This window comes from Chironomus tepperi, unplaced genomic scaffold, assembly GCF_022539635.2.
Source record: "Chironomus tepperi strain 1889 unplaced genomic scaffold, CSIRO-AGI_Ctep_v1 contig_163, whole genome shotgun sequence".
NCBI classification, from domain to species: domain Eukaryota; kingdom Metazoa; phylum Arthropoda; class Insecta; order Diptera; family Chironomidae; genus Chironomus; species Chironomus tepperi.
In genome coordinates this window covers 991,843-1,008,483 of record NW_027226285.1, presented here as the reverse complement: position 1 = coordinate 1,008,483, position 16,641 = coordinate 991,843, and the positions used below count along the sequence as shown (strand labels likewise).

The window sequence follows — 16,641 nt, the reverse complement described above, 5'->3', positions numbered from 1 at the left end:
TGCTACAATTCAAGGGTCAGTAAAGCGCTGATCTAATACATGTCGACCATAGTGCAATCTAATGGGATGATATCCACAACATATTGACGCTTCAAGGCTAAGACCAGCTATAACAAGTGGACAGCTATTTTCTTAGGTTTAGGGACGTCTAACGTCATCTAAAATTGAGGAATCATGTGTACAATTATCCATAAGCCAGTCCATTCTTGTGTTTGGACATCACTAGTCCACAATCCACAATGTGCTAATATTTCCATTGATTATATATTCTCTTAATGCTATTCACAAAAATGAATTAATGAACTTATAAAGAATAAAATTTTATAGAGTTCTAATGTTGAATAGCTCAAGTATGATAATGACCTGAATAGAATTCCAATTCATTGTGATTCTTGTTTTTTTGAACAAGATTTTTTATTTTATCGCAAAAATTCCTGGATCAATAACATTGAAAATATTTTTATTTGCTAAATTGGACCACAGTGAGGTACTTTCACTCCAATACACCATCAATCAGGATTATGTCTAATTTATCTTGTCTGAAAATCAAAATTAAGTAGCTACTTAGATCATTATCTACAATCAACTGATGCTACTGACAGAAAGTCGACTCAAATTCATTAAACAAGGCATGAGGCCTAAAAAATCATAAAATAGTCTAATACCAATCACAAAAATATTAATGATCTCTCTACAGATTGTAATTAAAAGCGTCTTTAGGCTGCCTCCTGGTGATTTTGCAAATAAATTTAGATACAATATCGGCGATATGTTTTTAATTTGATCCACAGGAGTGTCTAAAGTCATAACTAATGAAACTAGATACTACATTTTTTAACATGATATTTAGCAAACTGAGAACTTTATAGCTGAATATAAAGTTGTAGTAAAAACTCCCAAAAATTATGTAAATTTATAATTAATAAATCATAAAAACTTCCACCCAACTATGGAAATAAATTCTTTTTATTGCCATTAAAATTTTGTTGACCTTGACTTTGAATAATTCGTAATTCATTCTCAATTTTTATTATCGACAGTCACGCATTGTATTTTTGTCGCTTTATTGAGTAAATGAGATTATAATAAAAAATTATTATCATAATTTTGCAATTATGAATAAATAAGTGTGAATTTTTCGGCCTTTTTGAAGTTCCGACTTGAATGAAATTATCAGTTGTTGTGATGACTTTATCAAGATTCACCGCAAGATTTGTCGGTGTATTAAAATGCAAATTTTGAAAGTTAATCCTCGAATTTGGTCAGCAAAATGCTACTCGAAAAAGCACAAACTGGCTTTTCAATCGAAAATTCGACCTCAGACTAGCATGATTAGCCCCGGCTTCAGTTTCAGTACTTTTTGAATTGTGATTCCGATTCTGAGCCTATTTACTCTTCATATCATTCACTATCTTCACCAAAAACACATGTTAACTAATTTTTAACAGATCATAATAGAAATATCAGCACAGATAAAAACAGAAAGGAACTTCAAGTAAGAGTTCATCTGAAATATTAATGGAGCAATTCCTCACAAATCATTATTTTTTGTTTTCATGAACATCGACATGCCAGAGTCAATTTTTTATTCGCAACATGTTGGAAAAAAATAAATATTTCTTTATCATGTTGAAATGCTGGGTTGCGACGCTCTATATGAGGTTTCAAGGATACAGAATTAATCATATTTCTAAAAATTTCAAAAAAAAAGTTTCTACGGCTAAATTTTACTTGCGCCAGAAATAAACAGCACAGAAGCATATTTTACTAAGTCTCAAAAAAGAAATATGGTCAAATTTCAATTTAACGTGAAATATAGGAATTCCAGTGATATTTCATTTTATGTACAATCAGCATGATTTTTTCCAATATGCCGTCAACTGTCAACGACGAAAAATCTATTTTCAATGGCAATATAAAAAAGACAATGAACTTTTCAATTCTATAACACACAAAAAATTGTTCATATCGTATCACAAAATTGTTAGTTTTTGGTTCTGTAATTGGATCTCTTTGGTTTTTTTATTGTCTTTTTTGGTGTGTTTTTACTTTCGGTCGTTTTATAAGGGCTTGTAAATTACTTTTATTTTATTATGTTTTGTTTTAGATCGTAAAATTTTCACCTCCATGGGATAAATTTGAGCACTTTTTGACATGAATATGTGTCAAGTGTAGATTAAGGTGTCAGTATCATGCAGAGGGCTGCATATTGCGACACATTTTGGTTTTTGATTTGATTTAACTGTTAACAGAGCTGTTTGCTGAGATTTTTGACAATTTTTAGGATTCAAACGTCCACAGAAATTCAAAACAATTAGATTAGAAAAATCACAACTCAATGTCCAGTCTATGCAGTAAAATCTAGTTCTAACGTATTGTTCTGTTCATTCAGGTTCCCTTAGAATTTCTATTGGTTTAGATATAACTCTTCGTATTATCAATGAAACGATCATTTGCATCATACATAGTAAGCTCCTTCATTAGCACAAATCTGAATAAAAGCATTACAATCCTCAATGAGCAATTCCTCCTCAAAGAATTTACACCAATTAAATTATCCAATATTGTTTTAATTTTCTTCACTGTTATTTCCTTTTATCAATTTTCTTCTTTTTCTTCCCCACAATAATGAAGAACAAACACTCACTTTTTGTATAAAAATTCACTTCTTCTTCCAAATAAAAACTTACAAACAATTTCTTTCTTATTACTTAAAAAAAATTTTTTTTTTCTTAATTCGAAATGAAGAAAAAAACTTGCAAAAAAATTTAAAATAGAATTTTTGGTTCACACTTATTCAAAAAAAAAATATATATAATAGAAATTTAATTTTCACAGTGAAAATAACACACGCGAGTGGACGTGAAAACTGTTTCTTTCGCCAAACCAACTCCGTTTGAGTACACGACGAGACTAAATTAATTGAGCTCAGAAAATACAATATAAAATGTGTATTTAAGCAGCCGGCAAATGTTGCTCTCATTTTTTGTTTTCTCTGTGTGTCTCTCTCACATACCGCAAAGTTGCGAGCATTTTCTTTCTTTTCTCATAGTTTATTCTTTTCTGTGACTAAACGTGATGTGCAGACAATATTCTGTATGTAGGATGAAAGAACATGTGATGATGCAATGTGTGACATGCATAATCATTTTTTGGTTGCATGTTGCGCTAGTGTTGATTGATCAGTGTGATGAAACATTGAGAGAGAATTTGATTTTGAGAGAATGTTTTGATTCAATGTTTTAATGTTTTATGATTGCGATTATATATTTCTCTGAATTTCTTTTGCTTATTTTAATATTCCGATGCATTGTTGCAAAATTTATTTCCGAGAAAAAGAAATTAATAATTTTTAATGACTGATTGTTAGATAAATTCAATAAATTGACCCAAATCAGTATTAGAGATACCATGTTAAGTCAAAGTCTTATGTGGAATGTGACTTGTAATTAATATGAATTAATTAAACGGAAAATCACACAAAGCGAATTGAGTTAGATATGCAAATAAAGACAGCCATAGATTAGTTAAACTAATAAAGCTTCTGCTAATAAATGTTTTTATCACATTGCGACTAGACAGCTTCTGAATTACACATTATGTTCATAAAACAGTTTTTTTTAAATAGCTAAATTCCTAATCCTCTAATTACTGGACAGCATAAATGAATGATGAGAAATCTCAAATTTCCTTCATTTATGAACGATTAGCTAATGAACTACTCAAAAACTTCCTAAAATTATCTCTTTTAACTATTTTGATTCCCGAAAAAAAAGAAAAATTGAAGACTGTCAAAAAAATAAACAAATTTAAAATTAATCAACTGAAATGAACCCTAAATAAACAATTCAACATCATAATTGATATGAAAATTAAGCACACAGCTTGTTACTTCCCCATAAATGCATTCACGCATGAAATACACGCAGTTCTTTTAATTAGAATCAATTATTAATAAAATTGAGAAATTTCAGTTTGAATAATTTCTTTAAAATCAATTATTTGTAGCTTAAAGGAAAAATATATCTTTGTTCTTAGCATGAACATAAATCGTTACGTGATGTAACAAGTACAAAGAATAAGAGAAAGATATGAAATACGATGTGTGTTAAATTATGTGGAAAATTTAAATGCCCACAGTCATCATTTAAATGATGCCCTAATTGAAGAGTATATGCGTGCAAACGAGGAATAAAGATAATGAAATAAATCAATTAATTTATCGTATTGGAACCTAATTTTGATGCAGGATAAAGCAACTGATTATTTTAATAAGCATTTCGTCAATTACTTCATTATTTTAAATTTAAATTGCTTAAAACAATTATCTAAATTGACTCAGCAATCACACAAAAATCAATGGACATTTAGCTCCCAAAAATGCATCCAGAAATTGAACAAATAATCGAACATTTCCTGCATTTATTTTTCTTGATAATTTCTTTTTATTTTATAAATGCAACTTAAAATTCTACGAAAATAAATGAAAAGTCAAATAAATGGAAACTGTGGAGGTTGATCAAACATTTAATCACAACGTGCATCTTCAAATGAGATTCATTTCACACATAATGTCTAAATTATTCATCCTATATATGCACACGAGGTCATGCTGTAACAGCAAGTGTTTTCTTAAGTCAGCTAGCATCTAATGACTCCCAAATTGTTTGTATATTTGTTTTCTAAATACAGAAGAAATAACATTGCATGTCGTACATCTGGGCATGCATGCCTTAGACTCAATTGCATATTCTTAGCTTCTTATTGTTGAAAATCATTTGATTGTGTTTTTATGTTCACTTTTTTGGTTGATTTTTGAAATTTGTCCTAAATTGCAATTCTCAAGCGTTACACGAACTATAAGGTACAGTTCAAAACTACAGGCCATATATTTAAAATACATAAAGTGGAGGTTCGGGGTTCTTGGCCAAACCTAATTAATTTTTGATGAATTTAGAAACATAATAGATGAATTCGATCACCGCAAAGTTAGGCGACCACTTTGTTTCATTTTTAGCAAACAATGATTCCCAGCATATCTAAAGATGCACCTCAGTCACAAGACACATTAAAAACCTCACACAACTTATTCAATTGCTATCGTATATTTTACTTAAAGTAAATGCATTAAAGATGCATACTGTAAATACAGCAGCTAGCAGCATAAAGTTTTGAAATTTATTTAAGAAATTTTATTTTTTCACCTCTCGATGGTTAAGATGTGAATAAAGAAAAGAAAAGTGAATGCACTCCATAGACGATTTTTGTAGCATTTCTACATTCAATTTTTCTTGTGTGTTCTTTCTACGACAAAAAGTTTTGTTGCTACTGATGCTGCTGGTGTGAAAAGAAAATAACAAGGAAGAATTTCACATTCATGTGTCAAGTGAACTTTATTGTGTTACTGTTATTGTGAAGAAATAATGAGAAATTTATTTTAAATGAACCATGAAAGTGTCGAAACAATCGGGTGTTATACATTTAAGCTGACACAATCGATAGTGAATGGAATAAAGGAAAAATATTGGCTTAAGATCTACATAATGATTTGTCATTCTTTCTTTGAATAGATTCATGAAATCAGAAACTGTTGAGTCATTCTTGATCATTAAATTTTATATGAGTGCAATACACTTTGCAAATTTCAAAATGCATGTCCTTAATAAAGTAGTAATGAAAATATAATTAAAGAAAACACTATTAAAATAATTTAAATTTTTAATAGTCGAATATTGCCTATTAATTATATTGAAAGTTCATTAAGTACCAAAACAATAACAAAATCACGAGAATTGCTATTTTTTTACAGAAAGTACTTAACTGATCAATACAAAGTCATGACAAATTTTCTTTCGAATAGAATACAATTCAGGCCAGTCACTTTCCTATTTTACTGAACTTAAAATTTCTTTAAATTTCAAAATGCTTATAATGCAAAGTATTTAAATTAAGGCATTTCTGCCCATTTGAAAGCTATTCCATGACTATTTTGTCAACGAAAAATAATTTCACATCAACTTAAAATCCAAAAAAGACATTAAATTTTTAATGTTCTTGGATAAAACTTAATAATAAAATTTGCATTATATTCCCTGTATATAATTTAGGTATTTTGTCATTCTGTCACTTAGCTTTGCAAATTCATTAAAGAATTCATTAAAAATATTTTTTTGCCAGAAAATCCTTAGAACCCCAACTGGATCTATGTTACCCTTAAATTTAAGTCTATCCACCATTGTTGCTGGGGTATTATTCTAGTATAAAATTTAAAACCTATAAAATAAAAACTTTATTAACAAGTTATTTAAAGGCAATAGTAAGGACTTTTTAAATTCATTCGTTGACAGTATTTTGACTGAAAAAATGGACTTAAAAGTGCTTATAGTTTTTGGATTTTTCATAGTTTTTGTTGAATCAAATTTAACTTTTAAAAATTGGCTTTTAAAGTATAATCTTAATTATCGAACTAATAGCCCTGAATTTAATCGCGAGCGAAAACAGTCTTTTGATGTTAGTGTTGCATTTGTGACTGTAAATAAGCTAAAATACAATTTTGAATATGAACTAGGATTAAATGGATTTGCTGATGTGCCATTTCAACAATTTCAAAATTCATTCAATGGATTGATTCTTCCTTCAGATCCTTCACAACGTGGCAGTTTAATAACTTATAAAAATTTTACGCAAATTTTACCTAATTTAGTTGGTATAACACCAGCAGCACCAGCTTCTGTGGATTATAGAAACTATTCATTGCCAGTACTGAATCAAAAGCTTTGCAATTCATGCTGGGCTTTTAGTACTCTGTCAGCTATAGGTACGATTTTGTCAATTGTATATTTTTCATGACAAAGCAATTAATTTTCAGAGTCCAAATTGATGATGAAAAATTCAAGTTTTAAAACACCACTGTCAGCACAGTCTATAGTTGATTGTGATACGGTAAACTTGGGATGTTCAGGTAAGCTACTTTTTAATTTTTTTGTGGAATATTTAAACATTTGAACTTATTTTAGGAGGATGGCCAACTAAAGCATTCAGTTAGTACAATTAATTAGGTCTAACTTTTTGACATCTAAGCATATCTTAAATTTCTAGATTGGATTTTACAAAATAATGGAAACGGAGTCCCATCAGCAGATGCTTATCCATATTACGGATATCAAATGAAATGTCGAAATGTCCCGAAAATACCAGTAAACTTAAAAGCAGTTATCCAAGATTATACAAATGGAGATGAAGTTAAGATGAAGGATATTGTTGCTAATTCTGGACCTATAGTAGTAGCATTCCATGTTACTTCTTATTTTCAGCTTTATTCAGATGGAATATTTTACGATCCAACTTGCAATACTAAATGCTCGGTTGTTAATCATGCTATTGTGATTGTTGGATATGGTACAGATCCAGTTACTAAAAATGATTATTGGATTATTAAGAATTCATGGGTACTGTACAAAAAAGTATTAATTGAAGATATATTAATAATTTTTTTTATTTTTATATAGGGTACATCTTGGGGTAAAAATGGCTATGGCTTTATAGCTAGGAATAAAGGAAATCAATGTAACATTGCATGCTGGGCAATATACACAACATAATGAACTTTTTATTTTCTATATTTTGTTAATTTTCTTTACTGGATCTTTAATTTTGATATAATAAACTCTGATTTTGTTGAAAATATAAAAAATTAGACCCAAGTCATTTCTAGACACGTATCACCGATCCTACAGTATCTAAGGAGTTTCCATCAGAGCTCCAAGTCGACTCGAATTTTGTACGAATTTGAGTCAACATCGTGCACTGTGTTTCACATACTCATAGTAATGAATCCAGTAGAAGTTTAGCTGACCTCGTCCTCAGGAAAAACCCTTAAAAATGAGTATGGGCATGTATATTCCCTAATCAGCTAGCTGATTTAAGTTCAAGCATTTTCAAAAGTAAAAGTATGACAATAATTAAGTTGAAAGTCGTGCTTAAAACTTAAATCTTTCAATCACGTTTATAGAATAAAAACAGGAACGTAATGATCCTCGAAAAAAACACTAACGAAAAAAAATTGTTCAGTTTGTTTTCAGAATTTAAAGAGTTTAGAGGAAAATGCTTTTTATTTTACTGATAGCTTTGTGGCATTGTGATGTGAATGCTCTGACATTCAATGAATTTAAAGCGAAATACAATAAAACTTATGATAGCATTCAAATTAAAGATGCTCAGCGATCATACGAAGCGAATTTTGATTTTATTACTGAGGTAAATTCAAAACCAAATTTGCAATATAAGCTGGGAGTGAACGAATATGCTGATCAGACTTTTCCAAAATTTAAACAAAATTCCTTGGGTGTAAAATTTCCAAATGGCAACTCAGATCAAGGAAATAAAGTGACTTATTTAAATACAATAACCTCAAGTGCACAGCTTTTACCAGGTGGAGGGCTATTGGGAAATTACACACCAGTTACTGCACCCGCAGCTGTTAATTATACTAGCTATTCTTTAAGTGTTTTAAATCAGATGGGTTGTAGTTCTTGTTGGGCTTTTGCCGTAATGGGGGTTTTAGGTGAATGGAACAGAATAAATGGAATAGAATTTGATAATATTACGACTATACTATCTTGCAGAAAGCAGAATGAAAATATTGAACTCAACATATAATACATTATTATCAGAGCAATATTTAGTTGATTGTGACACATATGACTATGGATGTAGTGGTAATGTAACCTAAAGATCCTAAATAATTTTAATTTAATTATTTTTATCCTATTATTAGGAGGATGGCCGAGTAAAGCACTAAGTAATGAACTTTAGATATTACTTAAACGTGAATTTTTTATGCTAAATTTATATTTACAGGTTGGATTGTTCAAATGGGTGGAAATGCAGTTCCTGCAGCGACTAATTATCCATATACAGCAGTCAAATCTATTTGTAAATCTACTGCAAAAATTCCAATGAATATATTTGCCACAGTTCAAAATTATACAGGAGGAAACGAAATCATTATGAAGCAAATTGTAGCAAATGTTGGACCAATAGCTACTGCAATGTCTGCAACGTCCTATTTTCAACTTTATAAAAGTGGTATATTTTTCGATACATCATGCGATAGCAATTGTCGAAGTTATAATCATGCGATCATCATTGTGGGCTATGGTACAGATCCCTTGACTAAACTTGATTACTGGATCATCAAAAATTCTTGGGTTAGCTATTTGTTATGTTTTGTAAATTTCATTGTCTAACAGTTTGTATTAAAACAGGGTAAATCTTGGGGACAAGATGGATATGCTTTTATGGCCAGGAATAAAGGAAACAATTGCAATATTGCATGCTATGCTGTGTATGCACTATAAGTTTGAAGATCTTATTGTTTTTGTTTTAAATATAATAATTAAAATCGAACAATTGCTTAAAAAAAAGAATAAAGCTTCTTACTTCAAAATGTGACTTACTGATTGCCTTGACTTAAAATACAAGTTACGAAAGCTTTTCGTTTGAAAAATAAATCGTGAAAGTTATTAAAGGGCTCGTTTACTTATAAAACGAAGTAAAGTATATAATAATCGGCTTAAAGTATATTAAGTTGTCTAGCATGCAAGGTGTTGTTGAAATCAAAGTTTTGGTCGATTTTTTGGATTGTTTTTCTTGCCATAAATATCAATTCCTTTTCCAAAAAGTAGATATCTTCAAAACTACTTGATGATTAGCTTAGGAATATGCAAAGGGATTCCAAAAATCATGTCAGGAAGTAAAACATAAATTTAGGGTGAAATTCGATACATTTTTGCGTTATGTTAGATAAATTGCCTACAACAATGAGCACTCATGTAATGCCACTTACAAACATGAAAGAGATAGACACAAATAAGTTTATCAGATAACAACTACAACCAACTCTAAGCCTTAGTAACTACTCAAACAACCGTGATTGATTTATTTAACAATGAAATATGTTTTAATAACATCAAGCAACGAGATTGCGTTTAAATTGATGTACTACTAAATGACTCATGTTATTTGATATCATAAAGCAGATTTTAGAGACTAATAAATAAATTTTAAATATTCATGACCTTAACCTATATTTTTTATGTTCTTTTGTGTAAGCAATAGCTAGCGAAATGTAAATCAATACAGCTACATTTTAAAGAAGTTAAATAAATCAATTTATAAGTAGAAGCTTCGTCGCAAGCAGAAAAATGTCATTCAAACTATTTCTTCTCCCAAAAAATACGCACATTTGTCTGAAAACTATTTAATGGACTTTTGACTGCTCATGTTTATTTTTCTATTAAAGATAACGTATCTTATTTAGTTTCCAATAAAACTGTCATAAAGACTTAGAAACTATGATGGTAAGGGTCATCGAATGTGCTTGTTAATTAAATGATTTATATCCAAAACTAGTCTTCGATTTAGCGCTTCTGTTTGCCAGACAATGAGATTTCTCAAAATATTTACATGCCCTATAAATAAAATATGGCAGTAATAATCGTAATAAATTTACTATTGTCACATATTTGTAATAATTTAATAGAGGAACACTTCCAACTGTGAAAAAGTGCTAAAATATCCCACTGAGATGAATATACTAGAAATGACAATCAGTTTTTCAGTGAAAGAGCATTTTACCTTCATCAATATTTTCAGCTGATATTATTATCGATTTATATGTGTTAAAAAAGGGAGAAGCACAAGGGAAAATTGAAATTGGATATGCCAACTAATGGGTTCTAATTTATTTCAGATTCAGTAATATTTAGAAGTTCTGATATTAAATTATTAATAAATATCAGAGATTATCATAAATATGATCCTGAATTTATTAATAATTAAATTTTATTCCAGAATATAGTTCGTGTCACAGAACAATAAATAGAGCATTATCTCTATAAATCTGAAAATTCTACGAATTTCTATCCACTGTTCATGCTTAATTGTAAGGAAATAGGTCAAGTCATTTACCAGACAAGAATATTTTCTCAGTCATTGCTATGAAAAATTAATCAGAGCAATAGAGACACACCCGCTGACCAAATGGGGATATTATCACTATCAGGAATATTAAATGCTAAACATTCAACTTGATAATAGAATGCAGGAAGGAATGGATTGAAAAACTTAATCAGAATAATGTTAAGGTGGATAGTTTCATTTATGTGATGGTTTAATGCACATTCCGTGTGATTTTCCATAGTAATAAAGATTGTTACACTTAATAACAATAAAGAGGACGTGACCCTAGGAGTAAAATGATTATTTTACTTAAATTTTGTTGAATTGTTCCAAGAACTTTTATCACTACAAACTAACATTCAGCACACATGTTCATCGAGCCTTCTATTAATTTATCAATAAAAGTCATAAAAGAATCAATTGTCAAGCAATAATACAACAAAATTGAAACCACAGAACGTGCCAAATGTCGGTAATATTTACATTTTCAATTTTTTCGTTGAAATGTCAAATTACTTTGTTTGATTTTGTTATAACAGAGAATTTTTGTCTGAACAACAAAGTAGTTCCAGAAAAGAGAGTGAAATATGATTATGCTGTACATATTTGAATTGAATTGGAACAAAAGAGTGTAAACATCTGCAGGATTATAAAATGATCAATTTTGTTCATCAACTTCCTGTTTGGAACCGTATTTTAATGTGTTTAACAGAATTGAGGAAAAGTTTCACGCCCCGCGTAAACAAAACGTGGAAAAATATTCATTCGAATAAATAATTTAATTTCAAGTGTCATAGAAGTGTGAAACAACAGTGGATTGGAAGGAAAAGGACTGCTAAGTCCTCAAATCATCAAGAATGAGTAGAAGATCCAGGCCAATTAGCAGAAATGCAGAAAATCCTCAAGGTGAGAATTCTTCAAAAAATTCATCAACATCCAGTTCAGCTTACCTCAACAAGCAGTCTCAAGCAGTGACTCCTGAAGTCAAAACGGCTTTTAAGCCAATATTCATCAATCTAAGCTACAAAGAAATCAAGTCTGCGCTTAGCAAAGTCACTTTCAAGGAGAAACCAGTTTGGAAAATTCAATCAGCGAATTCAACGCAAGTTCGTGTCAATACTATTGAAGACAAAAACAAAATAATCAAGGAGTTGAAAGCCAAGAAAATTGGCTTCTACACATTTACCGAGAAGGCCGAAAAGTCTTCGTCTTTTGTGCTCAAAGGATTTGTAGACTTACCGTGCAATGAAGTGCTCAAGTTGCTGCAGGAATTCAAAGTCCCAGCTACAAAGGTCAGTATCCTGGTCAAGCATCAAGAATACACGCTGTTTGTTGTTCAATTCGGGGTTCCCGAAATGAACATTAACATTCTCAATCACAATCACAACGTGATTGACAGCATTATAGTTAGATGGGAAAAACTCAAGAAGAGCATTAACAGTATCACGCAATGTTTAGCAGAATTACTGTGCTTCGAATTCCGCTGTGTCAAATGCACAGAAAGTCATCCTCGAGGAGAATGCAAGCGGAAAACCACGACTGGTGATCCGAACAATTGTGGAGGAAATCACTCTGCAAGTCATCGTAAATGTCAAGCTTACATCTCTTATGCAGAGAAAATCAAGAAGAGACAATCGAAGCCGGCACTCGTTAAATTTCAAGCATCATCCAATCCTCCAGACGTTAATCAAACCAATTTTCCTTCTTTGCCATCAAAAAAGGACGAAGTTCAAGTCGATTGTAATGAAATAGTCAATGCAATCTCATACGCCGAAAAACTCAGAGAGGCCACCAAGACCGAAAGTCTTCTAAATTTCTGACGCTCAAGAGAGGCTCAACAAAATCCCGAACATTGATTATATGATCAATCGATATTATCAGCTAGTAGACGAACTCGAAAAAACTTCAACAATGGATGAAGCCTGGAAGGTCCTCATCAACTTCAACCAAAGAGTCATAGCAGAAGCACCCAGCAGACAGACAGCGTCAACTTCTACTAGTTCCTAAGTTTATTATTTATTTATTTAACTTCTTTTTTTTTTTTTAATTGGCATTTTTTTAAAATTTTTTTTGCCGTCATATCATGTGTACCTAACAAATTCATGATTCTTAATTACTGATCATTCATTATGTATTTGATTTAAAGCCGTCTAAGGCTAACATCGAGCAAATTTTAAGAAGCTCCGCCATTATGTCATTTTTGTTAAATAAAAATGATATTTCTTAACAGAATTATCCGATGAGGATGTTTTGAACAAAAACTTACAAGTTGTAATTTGTTGTTTATCCCCAAAGCACTCAAAACTCTCAGATAAATTTAAATCTTATTTCCCAATAAGCCAAATAAAAATAATCTCGGTTCAAAACTGTTAAGTAGTTTCATATGGTGGAAACATCCACATTAATAAGTTTGATGATCATACACAAAAGAGAAGAATTAATAGACTCAAAGGCAGACGACGATGAAATGAGAAAGTTTAGAGGATGAAAAAAAATATTTCGTCATTAGTTTATGATGATCGTTCCGGTGATGCGTGAAAAATGTAAATAAATCTAAGATTAGTTTAAGTCTTCGAATTTTTTTATGATCCTAACAGAAGGCTTTGCATTTCAACTGGGCAGTAACTTATCGCAATTTAAATTCTGTTTATCGACTAAAAGTACTTCTCAGAATCAATCCCCACTTACTCATATTAAAGAGTTTTAATTCACAATGTTTATTTTTAGCAAAACGATTAGCGATAAAATTGCATGAAGTATCAAGTTTGTTGACTAATTGGATAAAATTTCACTTCTCAATTCATTGTTCATGTGACTCATTTCATAATCTCTTTCTCAAAAATTCTTCCAGACTGGAGTTAAATAAAATTTTATAAAAATAAATTCACACTTTTTATGTCATTTTCTTCATAGTATCACAGCTAACAAATAATATATAACGAACTTACAAGTTGATTAAATCAAAATGAAAATTTTATTTTTCTTAAACCTCAAAACTGTACTGGATGTGTGATAATTAACGTCCTCTCAATATTATTCCACTTTTAACTTCCTTAAATATGTCTTAACTTAAGTAAATAACGTTTAAATAAATAAATAAGTTAAAATAAACTAAACAATTAAATTTACGTCAACACGATCCTTCACTTAACAAAATTTCACTAATAATCCAAAGTCAATTCAATAATTTTCCCTAGGATTACTCCATTTAAAATTCTACAATAACGGACTAATTTGATGTGCAATTATACGGATTGCTCTTATCACTAAGTTGTAGCGAAGCAAAAAAATTGTTCGAACAACACTGACCTATCATGATGATTCCATCAGCATTGAAGAGTTTTAATTTAAATATTTTGAAAAAATGTTTAAACGTCATCTCATATTACTATTCCATGATGAGAACTAATGAAATCATAATGGAAATTTTTTTAAGCCTCCGTTCTGAATCATTAAAGGCACACAATATTTGTCATAAGTTTGCAGACTCGAGAGTTTGTTTTAGGGAATGTCGAGTTAATGAGTAATTTTAAATGCTTTTAGCAATGACAGATCGTTCACTGGAATTAAAGTGGTATTTCTAGTTAAATATGTTAAACTTTAATCTTTGGCCACTGTCACGGCTGATGAAGATGTAAGTTCAATGGATATTTTATATCTCAGACAGATCTATTACACGACTAATTATATAATTTCCATTTAATGTAAACGAGAAGCATCAATCACAGATGATGTGTAAAATTCATTTGAATCGAAAATATCAAAGTAAATTTATATTTTCACACATTTCAACTTGATTGATAAATTGATTAATATTCATACTGACATGTGCAATGAATTTGTTTCTATAAAATATCTACTAGCACGTTACATCTCAAGGTTGGTACATAATTGATTTTATTTTAATAGTTTCAAAATGTTATAAATTAGTGATACATTCACACATCGATAAATTGATATGTGAGAAGTCAATTATGTTGTCTATTTATATTATGTTAATTTGAATATCATGATATTGTTATTTTATTAATTTGGAAGGGCTTTCCGGAGAATTTATTAAAAATTGATCATAATTTATTAGTAAAATTATCAGAATCGTAATTAAAATTCTTTAAATGATTCTCAATATTGCCTCATAAAGGAAGAGGAAATCATGTAGTGTGTTGGATAAAGCGATGAGGATAGAACGGATTTGACCCAAACATAGCCCCATCTGAATACGACCCTAGATGAGTTTTGGTCGAAATTCTATAGTTTCCTCGGTAGTCTAGTGGTAAGTATCTAACATTATTAGAATAATTCAGTACAAAATTTTCAAATTAAAATAACGGTTTAAAAATTTTCAAAACCTACCTCTAACGCCATCTAGTAGCTAAAAGTAAAAGCTTAATTAAGGATTTTCATACTAATCGTTAGCAACTGACTGCTCCTACTAAGCCCATATAATTTGCTAAAAAACACATTTGCTTAATTATTTATTTATGTCACCTGTGGAATTTTTATAGTATTTATACTTCCTTTGAGAGTGAATGTTCGCAGCATGAAATATTCAACTAGTGTTAATGAACTAATAGATTTTAATTTGAATATTTATAGGCATTTCACGTTCACGTTTATGCATGTTGTATAAGGAAAATCAATATGTTCATGCTTATCAAATATTTTTTGTATATAATAACCTTTTCAATTTTGCTTACTAATCATAAAAGCTTTCCATGGGCTTAATAGCATTTTTATCTTTTATTATTACACTATTATTCTTCCCCAAATGGATATTTTGGATAAATGGATTAAGCTCGAAGAAGATTAATTGGTGTTATGAATTGAACTAATCATCAATTAAAAATGAATTATCTTACTCATTAAACCATTTAAAATTCAAGGCTGTTCATTCTTTCACTTTCACTGAAAATTCACTTTTTTTTCATAATTATTATTATTTTTTTTGGCATGTAAGAAAAACACATTCCGAAATTATTTTTTATTTATCGTGGAAATAAATTTTTCGGAGCTAAATTTTTATTACATTTTTTTTCTTTTTTTTTTTCATTCATATTTTATCATAATTTTAATGTGTATATTACGTCAAATACGTTGCTCACATAATTATTATTTTTTTTATCATCATCTTCATTTACGAGAAACTTATAACGAAATATATAGGTTGGTATCTTAAAATTTCAATTTTTTTTTTTTTTTGTAATTTATTTTATCCTACAATCTACGACACTTAATAGTTAAAAATAATAAAAATAAAATGATAAAAATAAAATAATTTGTTGGTAAAATTGTATTTCGGCATATTGTTTTTTTGATATCATTTATCATGTGAGAATTGAAATTTTATTGGGAGCTTTTCAATGCCATTACTGTGAAGAATAGCAATTTTAAAAAGGCGGAATACGAATTCTTAAAATTTGTTCGATTTGAATAGGAGAGCCAATTTTTGAAATAAGGATGATTTTGTAAATTGGCAGGACAGACTGTCTTGTCTGATATGCTCAAGAATGTCTAGGAGTTCAATCTAGGTAAAAACCTAACTCTTATGCACCCCAGCACACCTTAGTCTCGACTAAAACCGTACATAACATACGGTTCATCAGGAGGCCACGACGGTTTGGAAAACACTGCTATATAATATCTTAGCTACCAGAATTATAAGTATCCTAGCTCCTAGAA

The 16,641-nt window shown here is 29.9% G+C and overlaps 3 protein-coding genes across 3 annotated transcripts in view; 2 read left to right on the top strand and 1 right to left on the bottom strand.

Moving 5' to 3' along the window:
• The window catches only part of LOC139088556 (aminopeptidase N), a 33,725-nt gene extending 30,807 nt beyond the window's left edge, over positions 1–2,918 (bottom strand). Inside the window, exon 1 of the mRNA XM_070637825.1 lies at positions 2,648–2,918. The gene's annotated coding sequence lies outside the window, so the exon portion shown is untranslated. The remainder of the gene's footprint in view (positions 1–2,647) is intronic.
• A 3,445-nt stretch (positions 2,919–6,363) lies between these two features.
• LOC139088579 (cathepsin K-like) lies at positions 6,364–7,661 on the top strand. Its single transcript, XM_070637848.1, has 5 exons — positions 6,364–6,817; positions 6,869–6,961; positions 7,017–7,040; positions 7,099–7,448; positions 7,509–7,661. Exons 1-5 carry the CDS (start codon positions 6,364–6,366, stop codon positions 7,599–7,601), a joined length of 1,014 nt encoding a protein of 337 aa, XP_070493949.1. The 3' UTR covers positions 7,602–7,661.
• Positions 7,662–8,873: 1,212 nt separating this feature from the next.
• On the top strand, positions 8,874–9,359 carry LOC139088578 (cathepsin S-like). Its single transcript, XM_070637847.1, has 2 exons — positions 8,874–9,209; positions 9,267–9,359. Exons 1-2 carry the CDS (start codon positions 8,874–8,876, stop codon positions 9,357–9,359), a joined length of 429 nt encoding a protein of 142 aa, XP_070493948.1.
• The last annotated feature ends 7,282 nt before the right edge of the window (positions 9,360–16,641 follow it).